At 42.6% G+C, this 17,534-nt stretch overlaps 1 protein-coding gene across 4 annotated transcripts in view; it reads right to left on the bottom strand.

The window, feature by feature from the left end:
- Positions 1-1,521: 1,521 nt before the first annotated feature.
- fgf12a (fibroblast growth factor 12a) overlaps positions 1,522-17,534 on the bottom strand; it is a 30,336-nt gene continuing 14,323 nt past the window's right edge. For 3 of the 4 annotated variants that reach the window (XM_058647796.1, XM_058647788.1, XM_058647780.1), the window contains exons 2-5: positions 14,282-14,392; positions 9,843-9,946; positions 3,104-3,302; positions 1,522-1,892 (exon numbers count right to left, since the gene is read on the bottom strand). In XM_058647796.1, coding sequence (XP_058503779.1) covers positions 1,777-1,892; positions 3,104-3,302; positions 9,843-9,946; positions 14,282-14,392 — 530 coding nt within the window. In that variant the 3' untranslated portion in view covers positions 1,522-1,776. Of the gene's footprint in view, positions 1,893-3,103; positions 3,303-9,842; positions 9,947-14,281; positions 14,393-16,798; positions 16,847-17,534 lie in introns of all 4 variants that reach the window. The other variant, XM_058647771.1, reaches the window with a different exon arrangement.

Raw genomic sequence — 17,534 nt, forward strand, 5'->3', positions numbered from 1 at the left:
AATTCACCTTGTCTGTACAGCACTCAAAAGAAAAGCTTTCGCCTACACAGTGGGTCAAAGGGCTCGTTTCACGGGTGACAAAAAACCAAGAGGAATAGAAACTGAGCTTTAAAGTCATGGGGACACACATGGTGAGATGCTCTTTCAGAGGTGGCAACACTTCCTAGTTAAATCCAGATGAGCTGGCTCCTCAGTCAAGGAACGCCGCTTCCATTACGGAAATATCAACAGGTTGAGTTGGTGGATGATTGAACAGTCAGTCAGTCAGAGCATTTCTGAGGAATCGCTACTACTTTCACAATAAAAGGTAAAATGAAAGAACGTCTTGAAAACTGACAGGCCAGTCGAAACAACTTCCCTCCTCTGTCTTCCTTAAAAAAAACAGCAGACATTTTTTAAATCAAGAATCATGTGACCCATACACTTCAAAAGCATGAATACTGTCATATAGATACACTATAGGGAGTTGTTGTTTAAGCTATTGTCGGGGGTGGGGGGGGCGGTCTGTGTTTCTTGAGGTGCAAAAGTGAAGTGACCATTTATGGCCATGGCTCATACAGTGCTGATGCTGGTCATGATTTTCAACAAGTTCTGGAGAGAATAGTGTTGTTGTTGTTGTTGTTTTTTTCATTTTCAACAAGTTTGGACGTCTCTTTCACTAAAACCCTGATAATTCTTGCAAACGACGCTATATCAAAACAAACTTTTACCTCCTTAAGCAACTTTCTCTGTCGGTCTTCTTTACTGACATACACACCAATCACAGAGATGTGTTGTCACTTTATTACAATTATTTTCAGGGACATACCGGACTGCACCCTATTATATTGCTTTGTTTCAGCTCTGTCCCATCGCAGCAGGGACAACACAGGGACAGTTTATGTCCACATTTTCCACAACATGTCCATTCAGTCTCATTAGTCTAACATACATTACACACCTGAGTAAAGTACATCCCACCCTATAAGGACTCAGTTGGAGTCCAACCCAGAGAACTACCAAATACATTCGCTCTTACCCTCACACCAGAGCAGGTAGTGTGACAGTGCAGTCAAGATCAAACTGCGAGAAAGAGAGAAAAAAAAACAGGAGTAATTAAAAATAAATAAATGAATAAATAAATATTTTTGTCTAAAAAAAAAAAATCAACAACAAAAAAAAGCCTGAATAACCATGATTGTAAGTGCGGTGATAAAAATTGATTAGAAATGATGATGATATCGTGACAAAGAGCAGTAAAGCATACGAGAGTGCAGCAGCAATTTGGGGGGGGAAAGAAAATCAATATATGAAAATCGAACGTGTATTAAAGCTTGTTTTTCACAGCATAAATTGGAAATGATAAATATTTGTATTTGTGTGTGAAGAGAGACCACCTTTCATTGTTTGTTTATCACAGCTTCTTTTTTTTGCATAAAATGTCGGTCAAGTCCTGATTGAAAATATTTTTTACATATATATATACACACACATATATATATATATATATATATATATATATATATATATATATATATATATATATATATATATATATATATATATATATATCCTCTGGTTTCATAGTAATTCGTCTAAAAGTATTTCACAGGCAAGTGTTCAGTTTTTGTTTTTCTTGTCTTGTACAGTAATATGTAGCTCCTCGTTGTCATCACAATGCCCTCTGTTTTTCAGAGGGGAAGGTGGTTTGTATCCAGGGGAAAGTGAGTTTTCCGATGGCCCCTCCCATTGAGTCGGGGGAGACCACACCCCTAATGGAAGCCTCTGCCATCACTGCTATGTGGAGTCCTGATTGACAGCTTTCCCTCCGTTCATGGTGGGAGTCCCTGAGCTCTTTCTGGAGCGGTGCTTGTCCTCTATCTCATGCATAGACGGCTCCCTGTACATACAAACTGTAGAGAAAGTGCATAGGAGAGAGGAGAGAGGAAAGGAGAGGAGAGGAGAGGAGGGGGGACAAAGAAAGGAGGAGTTTTTAGAAAGGGGACAGTGGAGATTGAAGAGATGGATGTGCAGAAGGAGACAAGGTCAGGTGTGAGGCTGCAGGGACGATTATTCCAGGCTGGGAGGGACAAAAACAAGAATTTAGGGCCACGTCAGCACTTCTTTTTATCAGAATGTACTGGTGATATTATCTGTGCAACATGCACACCCTTAGTGCCCATGCGGCACAGACCCGTGCCACAGATGCACCCGTCGTAAATTGCTGTTGGAATATTGCACAACTCCTTACATGGGGGGGGGGGGTTATTTACGGTTAAAATGAGCTGCTCGGGAGGGTCCTGTCAACGCATCGATTGGCGATGAGAGTAGCCAATAGTGCTGAATGGGCGTTACAGCTGCAACACAGCATGACGACATGGCTAAACGTGGAAGAAAGGCTACTGCTCTGTTGTGGAGGACTTCTCCTCACCACTGTCACCAATATCTGCCGTTTTAAATGAGGAAGGAGGAAGCTGAACGTTTAAGGAGGAAATGTACTGGGCGTGTCCATATGTTTAAACTGATGCGTGATTCTGGGTGCTGCTGATCGGAGGAATACATGCTCATCCCTTGCAAAGGAGTTGGTTCTTTGGGTTAAGAGTGCGGCACTAAAAGAATTTCACAGCACTTGATTGGATGTAACTCACTGTACTCTCCCAAGTAGAAGATGAGTCAATAATCTATAAAGCAGATTTCTGGGCATAGCAACGTGTTTAAAGCACTGAAGAGGTCATTTCGATGTCATGGGGACTGCACGTCTAAAACTAAACAAACAGCAACATATACCTGCAACAACAAAAGCTTTTCGTGCCGTACGGTTGTTAATTTAATTTATCTTTATCTTTATTAATCCCCCTGAGGGGAAATCATTCTCTGCATTTGACCCATCCTAGAATTAGAATTACCTCAGCAATGCTATGGGAAGATGGTGAAGCACAAAATGCTTATGTGATGGATTATATACAGCAACTAAGTAATAGCTTTTACAATCGTCCAAGTTTTTATGACAGGCCTTCCGAAGCAATTACCAGGCCAGGACGCACAGTTTATGGGATAAAACTTTCATTGCCACAGATGGAGTATTAAACAACATTTAAAAGCAGTTTCTAATGCTTTCTCATACCTTCAATGGGCCGGGGAACAAAGTGAGATGAGGGCTTAGTCTTCTTGACCCGATTACCCTTCATGACTTGCCCCTCCTTGGTGAGGCCAAGGAACCAGGCTCGACCCGACTCCTGCTGACGGTACACAGTGGAAGAGTAGATCACGTAGTAGTTCTCGAAAACAGACTCCTTGAACTTACACTCTGGTGTGAACATTTCCTGTGTGGGGGGGAGGGAGACACAGATGCGAAACATTAAGGAGTGCATGCAGTCGGTATAAATCACAGCGTAAATTAATTTGCCTCCACATAAATATAACGGACACTTGCCAAAAATAAAAACAAGCAACATAACAGACAGATTTAAGATTTTCAATGAAGACAAAGTGTCTGCTTCACTCAGCCAATATTGGCTTTCATCACCAGCAGACACACTGTGCCAAGTTCAGCAAACATACGGCACACACACACACTTGGAATAATTAGAATGATAGTCTTATGAGAATAACAATAAACAATGGGAGATCTGTATCCCTTTGGCTTCATTATTAAAGTGATCAGTCAAGGAGGAAGTCAAGGACAAAAAAAGAAGGTGGAGGGGAATGTGAGGAAAGATGATGGATCCTCTGAAGAGAGAGCAGTGCCCGATTTTTGCCATGAGAGTGCAAGAGGGGAACTGTAATCTTGAGACATCTAAGCTGCAGGATAGGGTCATTTGCAAAATCTTAAGACACACGAAAAAGTAGGTCTTTGATATTTATTTTTTTCATACATGAAGAATAAAATGTGCAATGACACGGTGGGTGTCAAACCTTATTACTCCATATCCTTGATCTCCTGAATGCAAAAGGTGAAATTAAAAACGAACACCAATCAGCTTGAAGGACTGTAAAGACGCGTGTGTCCAAAATAGATACAGGTGAAGTGGAACAGCTGGCCTGGTGGATGCTGGGCTGCATCAGTTTGGGTAGAGTTTGCACACTGTGTGTGCGTGCGTGCGTGCGTGTGTTTGTGTCTGTCTGTATTTGTTAGCTCTTTGGGACCTCTTCTGGCATAAACACTGACCTTGTCAGAACCACTAGTCACCATGGAGACTAAAAACTGGTCCTAATGAGGCAGAACCTCATTTCTAAGGAACTGGTTAAATTAAGGAGTAACATTTGCATTGTTGTCAGCTGGATGTGGTTATGGTTAGGGATAAAGCTTTGTTTAGGCTGTTCAAATGACTGTACAATGTTAATGCAGTGTCCTAAGAAGAATAGCTGCACAAACCTGTGTGTGTGTGTGTGTGTGTGTGTGTGTGTGTTGGTGCTGTATGTCATTCAGTAATATCTGCAGGATACTGTGCCCTTTTTAAGGTTGTCCACTTGACGGACAGCCCAATTCTGCTTCCTGCTGAAGGTGACTTTATATGTGTGTGCGTGTAGCAAGATTGAGAGTGGGCGAGCCCTTGCAAGAGCAAAGGATAAACAATAATGAGAGTAGAGGCTGAGGAGCTAAATGTCATGTTAACGGGTCTATGTAAATAGTTTAGATTTTATCTAACCATGTTTGGAGACATCAGTCTTAACACTCTCCGCCGGCTCTTCATTCAAATGAAATTTTAAATCCCAATTATGTTTATGAAGCTCAAAACAATAAAAACAATACTTCACTTAAATTGAGATTTTTATAATTCTAGTTAACAAAATGCACCTGTAATTTGTAGCTATAGTTTGTACAGATGAAAACGAGAGAGTATGAGTAAGTGCAAAGAAAAAGTGAAACTGACTGCTGAAAATACCTCAAAACCTGGATTAGACTCAACCTTATCTAAACTTAGTCACTAAGAAAATGTGCCTGTTTGTAAGTTTGTGAAACTGCTTTTTTGTGTACGCATGGCGGGTTTGTTTTATGGAGTAAATAACTATTACATATGTGGCAGAGTCTTTAATATTAATTCATCCTTTAGGTTTGTTTTGTTCTTTATTTGGCTCCTTGTAGCAGCTACATATTTCTCCAACTACTCTTCTGTGTGATACCAGTTGTTGCTGGACTACAGTAGTGGAATACGGGGAAATAACCTGCGCTACTTCTCTGAAAACAACAATGTTTCTGTGGCCCAAAGACAAGGTTGTTGAGTGACGAGTCCAAATTGCAACAGCACAGACACGAGCAGTGACGGAGAGCGGAGGAAGTGTGGCTTTGTTGATACTACAGCAACATAACACAGCCGTTTTATCATAAAATATTAACAAGTTCCACTTTAAAATAACCCCAGTGAAAATAAATGCTGTTTTAAGACTCTGAAGCTTTGGTAGCCCTCCACACACCACACATCAGATAATGAGCCACAGTGTGTGTGTGTGTGACTGCTCATTTATAAGACACTCGGGGAAGCAAACATGGTTGGCAGTGTGGAAACGTCTCGCCGGTTGCAGGAGAGTGGACAGGTTCTGCGGAGGAGTGGTAGTGGTTATCCGGGCCTGCTGACACACTGTCCAAGAGCAGACGTTCCACCCTCTGCTGAGGCACTGGGGGTCACGTTGACCCTGTCTGGCTCCGAGTGTGATCGTACAGTATGTGTCTGAGTGGGTAGGGCGAGACAGCGATACATTACATGCACCCTACACCCTTCACTGAGAGGACACAAACCCGTCCTCATCAGTTTAAAAAAGCACCATGGCTCGGGAGAGATGGGGTGGAACGTACGTGGCTTGGAAGTCTTCAGTAAAGTACCTTGTTTGAGGAAGACTACGAGCAAATAAGAGGTGACGAAACAGGGTCACAGTCTCTTGTGAGTAATGGGATGCCCTTAATGGACGTATGTAAACCACACAAACACACGAGCGAAGAAAACGGACAGAAAATGGGATTTTACAGGCACATAATCATGATACAGGCTTTTAGTGTGATGCAATATACAGATCCAGTGTAGAGAAACATATAAACAGCAAAAACAGGCCATAACACACACGCGAGACAAGCAAAATAAGTGAAACAAGACGTGGAGAGGGGTCATTCAGTGAAATCAGTAGCCACAGTAGTTACACTCGCACATCAATCAACCAGTGTGATGGTAACTGGCAAATTAGTTCGGCAAATGGCTGTGTCTATCAAAAGGAGGTGATAAGGGAGGCTATTCTACTGATAGATAGTTGTGGCATTAAGGCCCATACAGATGCAGCAATGCACCAACTATCAAGCTGGAGGAAAAGGACTGATAGCCAGCATCAACATGAACGTTAACAGTATTGACTTTCACAACCATTTCATGGAAATGAAAATGCATTCAGTGCATTCATGAGACCCTATAAACTGTGTTGTGACACACTGGATGTGAACGGAGATTGGGGTCACTGAAATGCTGCTCCACCATGAGTAATTATGAGTTTTATTTTACGGCATACGTTATTTGTAATAGTGGGTGTCATCATATTTTAATCTGGGAGCTTGTTGCCACACAATGTCAAACAAAAACACCAGAGACTGCATTCACACAGGCCTGAGAGAGATGAAATGTGTGTGCTGAGAGCTGATAGCGCGGGTGGGGGCGGGGCGGTGGGGGGGTGTACAGGTGCAGGAAGTTAATGGAACATGAAGCAGGAGAGCAGTTTGTAATGGATATAAAACTGGGTTGCCAACAGAAATGGGCTGAATGCATCTCCTGAATGTAAATCAGTCTGTATTCAATATGAAAAGAGTGGCAGCTCTGCACCACTGATAAATGTCCTTAAATGCTGGATAAAGGGGAGAATATGGAGAACGGCTCCATTTAAATATGGGACTGAGTTGCCAGTGTGTGAGAGATTTGGACTCGGTGAGAATCCCAGCCTTGCCATGGATGTCCCAGGGAGCTCATTACTATTCTAGGAGAGATTCAGGTCGGGAATTGTCTAGACATTACTTAAACTTAAAAAGAACTTTTCCTGTTCTTGTTCTCTGTTCACTGTTTATCTTTTTCTCTCCCTGCCTTGCTCTGTGATTCAGTCTCTCTGAAGCAAGACCCTGTTCTGCCCTTCTAAAGGTACAGAGAGAGATTGATGGCCGACGGCTAAATTCAAACAAACACAAACACATACCGATTCCCAGAAATTCAAAACTATTGTGTCTACTGCAACATATTTGATAGATAGATAGATAGATAGTTTGAGATGAGAGGGAGAAAACAGAGAACGGTGGTTTCTGCTGTGCAGTAAACTAGGTCATATCCAGAAGTGTTATAAATAATGGAAGGGAACTCTTTGTTGTAGATATTCAGCTCGCACGCACTTCCCCACTAAACATTACACACCAGCATTATCACCCTGGTTATCGTCCACTTCCCATCCTCAACAGGCTCAGCTGCAAGTTCTGCATTTCAGCTTCATAGGTACCGACCAGCATCCGGCATATATGTGACCGCTAAAGGCCACGTCCTCGCCACTTAAGCGATCAATAGCAATATTAAACTGACCATTAAAATCTAGCTGGGTGCGGGACACCTGCATTAAAGGCCGGGGGAAAGGCTTTCACAAAGTAGCAACTCAGCAACATCTAATCTCTAACACGCAGAGGAGTTAAAGCCTGTCACTTTCCCTCACTAACATGACAGTGCAAAGAAGTGGCGAGGGGGGGAAAGTAAAGGGTAGAGAGTGTTGGCGAGGTAGGAGGACATCGCTCAGTAATTATCTCCCTACAAGCAGTGAGGGGGGCGGAGGAGGCTGAGCATCTTTGCTCTCTGATGTTAGGAAAACAAAACAAGATGAAAACTCGATCATTTGCAGAGGCAAAAAAAAAAAATGACCATAAATGAGAAAGTGCAGAGAGAGGGAGGACGGGTGATGCATACACATAAAGGCAAAGGTGAACAATAATAAAAGTAAATATGAGTACTTAAACTGAATGAAAGTAAAGGATGTTGTTTGTTTTGCAGTACAAGAGATTTCATTAAAGTGTGACTAATTACCAGACATGTCGCACTTTACTGTCCCCCTGAAACACCTCCACCTCCTTTCTCATTATTCTCAACTGGTAAATTAAACAGGTAAATAATGGGAATTAGAGAGGGAAGCCAAGGCCATCTGTGTTCTCATGCAAAGGTTTGCATCTTAAATTAGCCGTTTTATGAGCTCTCTGTGACTCTCCAAGGCTAAAGAGTCCCCCTGTGTTCCAGCGTGCCACCCACATTATGCTTACCAATGCATGGTCATTTCCCATGCCTCGCCAGAGTAGAATCCACACCATACGGCTAAATACCGTATCCCCTCAGAAATGTCTTGCCTTTTTGACATTTGTTCCTGTGCCGAAAAACATAACGATAAAAATGGCACGCAGCCGGTCATGATTGGCACCGTCTGACAGTGAGCCTCTGAATCATTTGGAATGAATAATAATATAGTCCCACGTACTTGGACGCACATCATCATGAGCAGAGAAGGGTCACACAGTTCATTTAACTCAGTCAATTTAACAAATACAAAAATTGCTGCCTGGCCTGCGCTAAACATAAATTACACATAGGTGGGCGGAGAGTTATTATATGAATCATAGTCGGAATGTGCACTTGTTAATGGGTGCGTATACCTGAATGAGTCACACAAATGTATGCATTTACTCTTTGTCCTTCCCTGAACCTCTCAGCGCTCATATATCTGTGACGATCAGAGCGAGAACGCTTGTTCTTCTGGCACTGGATTTACAAGAAGACGACCGAAAAAAGGAAAAATAAATCATGTACGCTGTTGGTCTAATTCTCCAGTCTCTGCTGGGGTATAGTGCAGATACTAGCCTCACTGTGTCTTTCATTCTATAGGGTTTTCTTTTCTTTCTTTCTTTTTTTTTGAGAACAAAAAACTAATTGATGGGCAGCTTTTTGAATTCCGGCTCTCACTCATTATTCACCATGGCTGCCAAGTCCCTCAGCAGAGGTTTAATGCAGCCTCCAATTTACTCTTCTTCAGTAACACTACCCTCAACTAGATTGGAAAATGTAAGACTGGAGGTTATATAACGACGTCGACGAGAGATATCTCTGTGTCCCCACACAATTTCTTTAGTCCTCTCTCTTTCTCTCTCTCACACACACACACACACACACACACACACTGCCTTCCTCTGCACCTCATTTCCACAAACATGCTGCAGAACCATGTCTTCATCCCCATGCAAAAGCTATGAATCAGTGTTCTCCCCAACTCACATCTGTCACTGCATCCACTCCCACTCATTCATCTGCTGCCCACAGCCTGTATGCTTATCTCATTACAATATTTATTCCCCCTACTGAATATATTTTTTTTTCTGCATATGCAGAGTTTAAAAATAATTAATCCAAATTATTTTCCAAAACAAAGATTGCAGTAATCTGAAAAGGAGGTTGTGGTGTGTAGCATCCTTTCATGACAGCGGGGATGCTGGATGGAACGCAGCGTGAAAGTTAAACAAAGATTCATGATCCTTCACATCAAAAGACCATGCAATTCCGTTCTGTTTATATCTACATAATTAGCCTCCTTTAGTAGCCAGTAAAGGAGTATAAAGCATATTTAAAAAGGACTCAGCAGTGAACTTGATGTTAAATAGAACACGTGCGGTGCTGCTTCAATAACAAAGGGGAGAAGGAGTAAAAGAACATCTGAAGGGCTCTCGAAACAGAGCAGAGATGAAGGGGTTTGGGCTGAGTCTTTGCTGCAGTGGGATATTAAAAGAGACAGCAAACAGGGCAAAACACAACACGTGGAAATGAACTCATACACACGCTTGACAGCAAAGGTACACAACCCTAAGGGCTGTATCTTACCGAGCTGTAGAGCATGCCCTCGCCATTCATTGCAATGTAGAAGCCACTCTTTAACCCCTGGATCGCCACCACTCTCAGACCCACAGGAATAAGATTGAACAAGGCTGCAGAGCAGACAGAGGGGAAGGGGGAGGGAGGGAGGGAACAGACAGATATACAAAGAGAGAGAGAGAGAGACAAAAGACACACATCAGACTGAAAGGACAGAAAAGGACAATCCAGTTCTCTACCCCAGCAGACATCTGAGCCTCTGATCACAGTGTCGAGCAGTAAAGTACATGGACAACAGCAACACTGAGGCACCTGTAAGGGCGCTTTCACACCAGAGCTGTTTAGTCCGCTTCGTTTGGGCAGGTGTGAGAAGCGAGTGAGGATAGCTCGCTGCCTCGCCTGCTGCTCAGCTTCTTGTCAAAGACCAATTAGGTTTAGAACAGTAAGTAAAAACAGAAACCACAAGACTGCATAAATTTGGTGTCGCTCCATTGTTTGTTTTTGTGGTGAACAAGCCAGGTTTTCTTCTTTATTCATTTACACTTTTTTTCTTCCTGGTCAGAGCAGCTGTTTTAACTGTGTGACGCTGTTCAGGCGGTTTGGTCCACTTAGAAAAATGCAGTGTGAAAGTGAACCAATCCAAATGAAGGTGTGAATTTTTTCGGCATTCCCCCGCCCAATCGAAATCCCCCAGACTACCGTGGTGTGAATGCACCCTAACAGTGACGCAGTCATGTCAAGACAGGAATCTGTGATGGGGGAATTTATTAACTCTAAAAACCAAGTCCAGTTCCAATCAGCTCAGTATGTGTAGATGTACGAGTTGCCGTCATCTCCTCTTGAGCGACTTGTGACTTTTATAAGTCGTGGTTGGACGAAGGTGTGAAGACGCTCGGCCCTTTTTAACTGTTCTGCACTATGTAATCTGTGCTGCTGGCATGATTGTTGCTGGGAGTGGTGATGGAGACGATCAGATAAAGCTGGAGAGATGAGAGGAAACGTGCCAACATAGGTCTGTCCTCTGAGCAGATTCAATTTCACCTGATAAATATCGACGCGCCGCTTTTGCCTGCCAGTGGTTTCAACCTGCCCTTGGGCCACTGGTGTGGCTAATACACACTGACCCCACTTCCACTTAGTATAGCCTTGAGGGCTTGAGGTTAGGGTATGAATGCAGAATGTTAGTCCATTGCCACCAGTGAAATCATGTTGTCACAGGCATCTGATTTTTGATGTTATCACACTTCTGTCATATGTCTACCTTTCCCCCCCCCTCGCTCCACTGTATATTTACTATGTACTCAAAAAGCCACGTCTCCAAAAGTCTCAAAAAGACAGTTTGATCTCTGCTCTTTTTTGTCTCCCAAAGAAATTAAAGCTTACAGGAGCTGTCATTAATACACATTCTCAATGCCGGGCTCTCCTATTTGCAGCTCCAGGAGTAGATTGACCCCATAATTACAGCTGATTTGAATCTTCTATTGTTAAACCACATAACATTGGTTCTAAAAACCCAATAAAGCAAAAATCCATGAAACAGCAAGTCTTTCAGTGGGGCGGTAATCGGCTGCAAGCAGATCCAGTGGCTAGGGTAAAGGAAGTGTATTTGATGTGAAGAACACTGGCACAGCAGAAAATAAACCCTGCGGAAAAAGGTTTAGAGAAACACTGAGCCAAACTTTAAATGCCAAGGGCACGTCTCAAAATCTAATCCAGAGTCTAAGAGGGTTGGTATACAGCACCGATGTACGCGTATAAATGTCCTCATGAGCGGTGTTTACGGCCATTTTCCCCACATTTGTCCTTCTTTGTCCCAAAGTTGATGACTGGAATTAGTGACGGGGTTGACGTCTTGCTTAAAATCATCAATCAAACCCAGAGTATCAGACACAGATGGTGCGTGTGAACGCTTGATACCGCAGGTATCTCATAATAATACCCGGCAATATCCTTCGGAAGCCTCCGTGTGCGGAGATAATTACTGAGGGCAATCAACTGGAGACAAATTAATAACTGCACAAATTGGAACACGGGCGTTAATTAATGGAACGGCGTTCCACGGCTACAGCAGTTAGTTAAGTGTACTTCCGTCAGTCGGCGATACTTACCACTAAATCAGTTTTTACATACGACAGTAACAACCTCTTCATTTCTAGCATGATTTACTATTACCACTGAAAGACATGTGATCCCGTGTCTCTGTGATCCCGTGTCTCTGTCTATTTGTCTGCATTTGGGTTTTTTTTCCTCTACAACCAATTATTCAACTACAGACTTGGCAAGTTTCACTTCAAAATTCACCGTGTAAAATATTTTAAAACACGATGGAGCATTAATAATACATGACAGAATGAAAATATTAACCACTCTATCAAAATGCAAGGTGATGAAGATATGACTTGTGTCTTGTGATTTGAAAATGATTCATTGTTCAGGTTTGTTGCCGATGACAGACACCCATCAGTTTTTTTTGGTGGTTAACAAGACAATAATATCACTGATGATGTCATCACAGGTCAGCACGACAGGTACTGAGCAACATTGTTTTTTGCCTGCAACTAAAACTACTTTCAGTTCCCCTGTGCACTTTTACCGGACCTTATGAATAATAAAACCTTGTATATGGATGCAACATCGAAATAAATGATGGTATTTTTCCGGCTGCTGCAGAGGATCTTACAGGTCAGAGGGTGGTGTGGTTCAAGGGTGGGGCTAATCTATCTATCAATAGTTCAGTGCGAGACCTGAATACCAAATCATTATCTCTAGCATTTGTAACATTTCTCTCTTTTACTTTTATTATATCAGTTTATATTTTTCTACAAGAAAAAAAATAAACCCTTCAAATTTGCACCTTGTGCACCTCTCTGCTTATCCTCTCTGTCTGAGCTCGAGGCATCTCATACAAAGAATTATTCATTGGTACAAACACAGAGGGTGGTATTTTTAGTTTCCACTAGCTGAATTATTCACTGCACTCCTCCATCCCTGGACCTGCAGGGCTGTTTTAGAAGAGGATTTCCTTGAGGTGTTTGGGGAAACCCTCACATTCAACAAAAAACCCCTTCAGTCAAAACCTTTGCATACAAAGGAGGCCGAAAAACAGTTCATGCTACAAATAAATAGTGCAATTGCTATGTGGACATTATAATTGTTCCCCCTTTGTGCAGTAATCCTTTTTGGTCCGGAAGCCCCTTATGCTCCAAGTAGTTCTTCCAGAAGATCTATTTCCTCATAAAATATAAAATGGCGAGTGACAGAGAGAGACTGTTCTTTTCTGTTCTGCACGATTGCTCTGGTCCAGCAGGTTTGGCTCCGGCTTCCTTAAAGATTGGCATGGAAAAAAGAAAGGTCATGAATGGTCTTCCTGTCTGGCCTCGCTCCACACTGGGAGTGTTGTCATTATTGCTCTTCATGAACACGCCTCCCTGACATCGACACCGATCAGCCACTGTTGATCAGTTTGTCTCTTCTTTGATGCTTCACTTCTTGGGGGAAATTGTCACAAACGCCGCAATGATTAAATATAAAAGGATTTTTACAGTTTCACTTTATTTTCCTTTCCCCTTTTCAAATGTGGCCAGCAAGCGTGTAAAGGCCTTTACCCCCGGAGACTGTTTCTCCGCTAGTAGTCCTCTATGAGAAGTTGATTTGTGGTAAAATATTGCAAGAAGTGGCTCGGGGAAGCAGCTTTGTAACAAGAAGAATGGCCACTGTTAATCACATTAATATAACTTTTCAGGGCTTAAGTGGTCAAAATTACTTTGGAATCCAAACTATACATACATAAACCACTTGAGTAGGCTCATATCACTGGATATTATTGTATTTAACCCTTAGTGCTTACGGATCTCTGCCACAGGTGCAACCATGTCATTTGCCGTGGGAATAAATTCCTTATCAGGCTAACAATTTGTGTTTTTATTTATATTCTTATGTGCTGTTAAGTCAAAGTTATGATTCATTTTATATCACATTTTTAGTAGTGATATAAAGTAGCAATAATTGTGCAAGAAGTCCCAAAAAAAGACCTTTGACCTGCGTCGTATTTCCAAATTTCACAAATTCAATCTGATTTTAAACATTTTGAGTACTTTGCTCAGGTACAGGAAAAAAAATGTCATCAGATTGCCTAGGTTGTGCTGAAAAAAGGATTTAAGACACTCTATAGTGCACATTCTTATAGCCTACAGTGTATTTAAACATATTAATGGATGAAAGCAGCCAAAATGCTCTGTGTTCTTAGGGTTAAATAGATAATCCCAGTCAGTGGGGGCTTCTTAAACTAATTGTGGAGTGCTTCAAGGCGGCCAAAGTGGCATCAGTTACATAAGAATTAAAAACGATAAATATAAAATGTGGCGATAGACTGCATTACATAACCAAATGAGTCACTGCCATTGAATGTTTCATGCAGGAAGTTGTAGCCTCGGTCATGCTCCACTCACTGTGGTCAGTGTTCTCGTCCTTGCTGCCGTCGATGGTTCCATCCGGCTGCATCTGCAGGTAGAAGCCCTGCTGGCTGAACAGTCGTGTCACGATGCCTTTCAGCTGCGGCTCTGAAACACACATATGCACACACACACACACACACACACACGCACACACACAACACACACACACACGCACACACAGAAAAGCCAAGCCGCAGCCCCATCCCCACAGAATAACAGTCTCATAATTGTGACAAAAATGAATGGATAAATAAATCAACAAACAAATAAACAAATAAAGAAATAAAGAAATACCTCTGCTTTCAGCTCAGAGTTGACACAAGCAATTTCAAATGATCACAAAGAAATGGTTTGCGAGCACAAACTGCACAGTGCTAATTCAGAGCGAGAACAGTGGTCTGCGGGAGATGGAGTGCATTAACGTCATTTATCCAACTGTATCACTTATTTATATACTCTTTTTTCCCACAGTTTACATTAGCATAATGAATACATTTTAACATTCACTGTCGTGGAAAAAATGTATCAAATGCTACACGTTATTTTAAGCACAATGTGGCCTTCAAATAAACGTACTGTGCTAAAATTATCTTACCTGCAGGTGAAAAACAACAACAGACAGTATTTATGCATCACATCATAACACTGCACATCTATAGTATATCTAGTATTTCCTGGCAAAGGGTTCACACAGAGGGAATAATTATTGACCTAAACAAAGCTGACTTAGATGTTTTCCAGTTTGTTTGTTTTTTTTCCTTATTACAATTATCCCTGAACCAACCTCCAGCTTTGAGGCTGTGATACTTGGCGTATGGCCACGGTTCTGCTTGAAGGGGGGCAGGTAGAAATAAGGATCGGCTCATGGCAGAGAAAGTCTCTTGGCCTCAGGCATTGCCAGGATAGAAAAGATACCTATGTGAAAATAACTGATGGGAAAGAAAAGCGTGTGGTCTCTACAGCCTATGTTATGTCCGGCAGTTTATTTTGTAAAGGCGGAGACAAATAGCACCACGGGAGCAAACAAGTCTAGCTTTTTTTACTTTAAACAGGTAAATACTGGAGAGTCATTTTAACTGCAAATAAAAGGAAAGAAGCTGTGTTGTTTTTATGTCGCTGTTTGTTGGAACTGAAATCAGATGGTGGATGTTATTAATCATTGGTTTATTCTCTGCCAGACAAAAGAAACTAATTATGCATTTTTGTCATTTTAATCAGTGTGTTCCTAAATAAATATGAACTGAAAATGCTTGTTTTGCAGGATCATGATTTCTTTTTTATTTAATTAAATATATGACTAATATAATAAGGGTATGTAAGCAAGCAAGAGGTTATATCACCACATACCACAGAAAAAAAAATCAAACTTGGTGTCTGGACAGACAGAGCACATCCAGAACCGTCCTCAATAATTTCCAGTTCTCTTTTCATTTAAAGTTTGGAGAAAAGAGCCACTTAACATGGCAGTGAACCCCCGGTTACAGTGGGTTCATGTCTGCTCAACTGTACATCGCATGACTATTGATCCCCCACTCACCTACTCTTGGGGTTGGACCATAGAGTCATGGGACAAACCCTTCATCACAGGCCGAGCGAGGAGAATGTGTGTGTGTGTGTGTGCGCGCGCACGCTTACAGTATGTGCATGTTTGTGAAAGCACACGGGAGCGAGCACACATCGGTAAATCACATGTGACATCTTCATGTCCATAGGTTAAGGAGTCACAGTGGGCCCCGGGCAATTGCTGAAACCTCATCCGTTCCAATCATTTAGCAGAGCGTGTGTTGATGGGAGTGAGAGTGCACGTGTGGGTCTCTCACTGGTAACACAAAGATCATCACCCTGTGTGTCTATACTGGCCATTTGAAGTCAATAAGTTCACATCACACTAATACAGGAGGACAAACACACGTTCAGAATGTGTCGAACAAATGGCGTCATGACCAAATGAAATGGTGAATGATCACCTGCTCTGATAAAGTGTTTGACAAGGAGGAAGAAGCACAACATATCCACTAATATACGACAACCTCTACTACACTTACACAGTAGTACTTGACACATATTTACAGACACTGAACGAGCGGCGGGGATAAAGACTGATCCGACATTGACTGACAAAGAGAATGAGGCAGATACAAAATGAGAGGAGGCAGAGACGGAGAGGGGGAGAGAAAAGAGACAGAGAGGAGCAACAAACGACCAGTTGCGGGAGAGCTTCGGCTATAGACGGAAATACGGGAAGCTTGAAAAAGAAAGCCACACGGGGGAAGGGATGACAGAGAGACTAGAGAGATCAACAAGAGAGACAGGGTCGTCGGCTGTCAGACATGTGTTGAAGCCCCCAGCCCTAACCCTGTACCGTCCTCCCCAGCCTCCCCAGCCTCCCTCTCCCCCAACCCCCCCACCCCACACTCCCTGGCCAAGGGGGAGCCAACACGGGCGCGAGATGGGGGTGGAGACGAGAAGAAGAAACACAGCACACATGGATGTGGAGGCTGAGCTACTGACCTAGCCTGCAGCCCTTATGGGACACCTGTGGAGGTTTCGAGGGTGCATCTTATGAAGGGGGGGAGGGAGGGGGGGACAGAAGGAAAAACAACAGTCTTTTAAACAGGCAGAACTCATAAATTCTCCAGTGTACTTGGCTGATTATATATATATATATACAAATATATGGCAAGGCATCAGTGAAAATAATGAGAATGGTTGACTAGAGGACATAGAGCATCTGTCTGTCTGTCTGTCTGTCTGTCTGTCTGGGCTGTGAGACGTTCTGTCAGATTACCCACCTGCCCCTCAGGGTCTGTCAGTCTGTCTGTTTATGCAGCGTTCTTTGGCACCAAGATTGTTTGTCTGTGTGATGAGGCGGCACAATGACAGGGTTTTTAATTTAATCTTGAATGGCTGACTGCTTGTGTGTGTGTGTGTGTGTGTGTGTGTGTCTCCGTTGTCCTCCCCCCTCTGCCTTAAAAATTATTGTCTGTCTGTCCACCTGCCCGCCTCACTCCTTGTCAGTGTGTTCGGGGGCACTGTTGTTGTGAGTGGATATTACTGCTGTTCATCACACAGCAGAATGGTCTGGATGGAAGGAGACACCTCTGTCTTATAAGTGAGCAGGCAAGCATGTGTAGCCTGTACATGTACTGTCTCTCAGCACAGTGAGAGTGGCTCTTAATCACTGAAGCTATACCCCCCCTGCCCCCCACCTCCCTCCATTGCAGTAAGACTCCCTCACTGCAATAAA

The sequence above is a fragment of the Solea solea genome, chromosome 1 (genome assembly GCF_958295425.1).
Source record: "Solea solea chromosome 1, fSolSol10.1, whole genome shotgun sequence".
NCBI lineage: Eukaryota > Metazoa > Chordata > Actinopteri > Pleuronectiformes > Soleidae > Solea > Solea solea.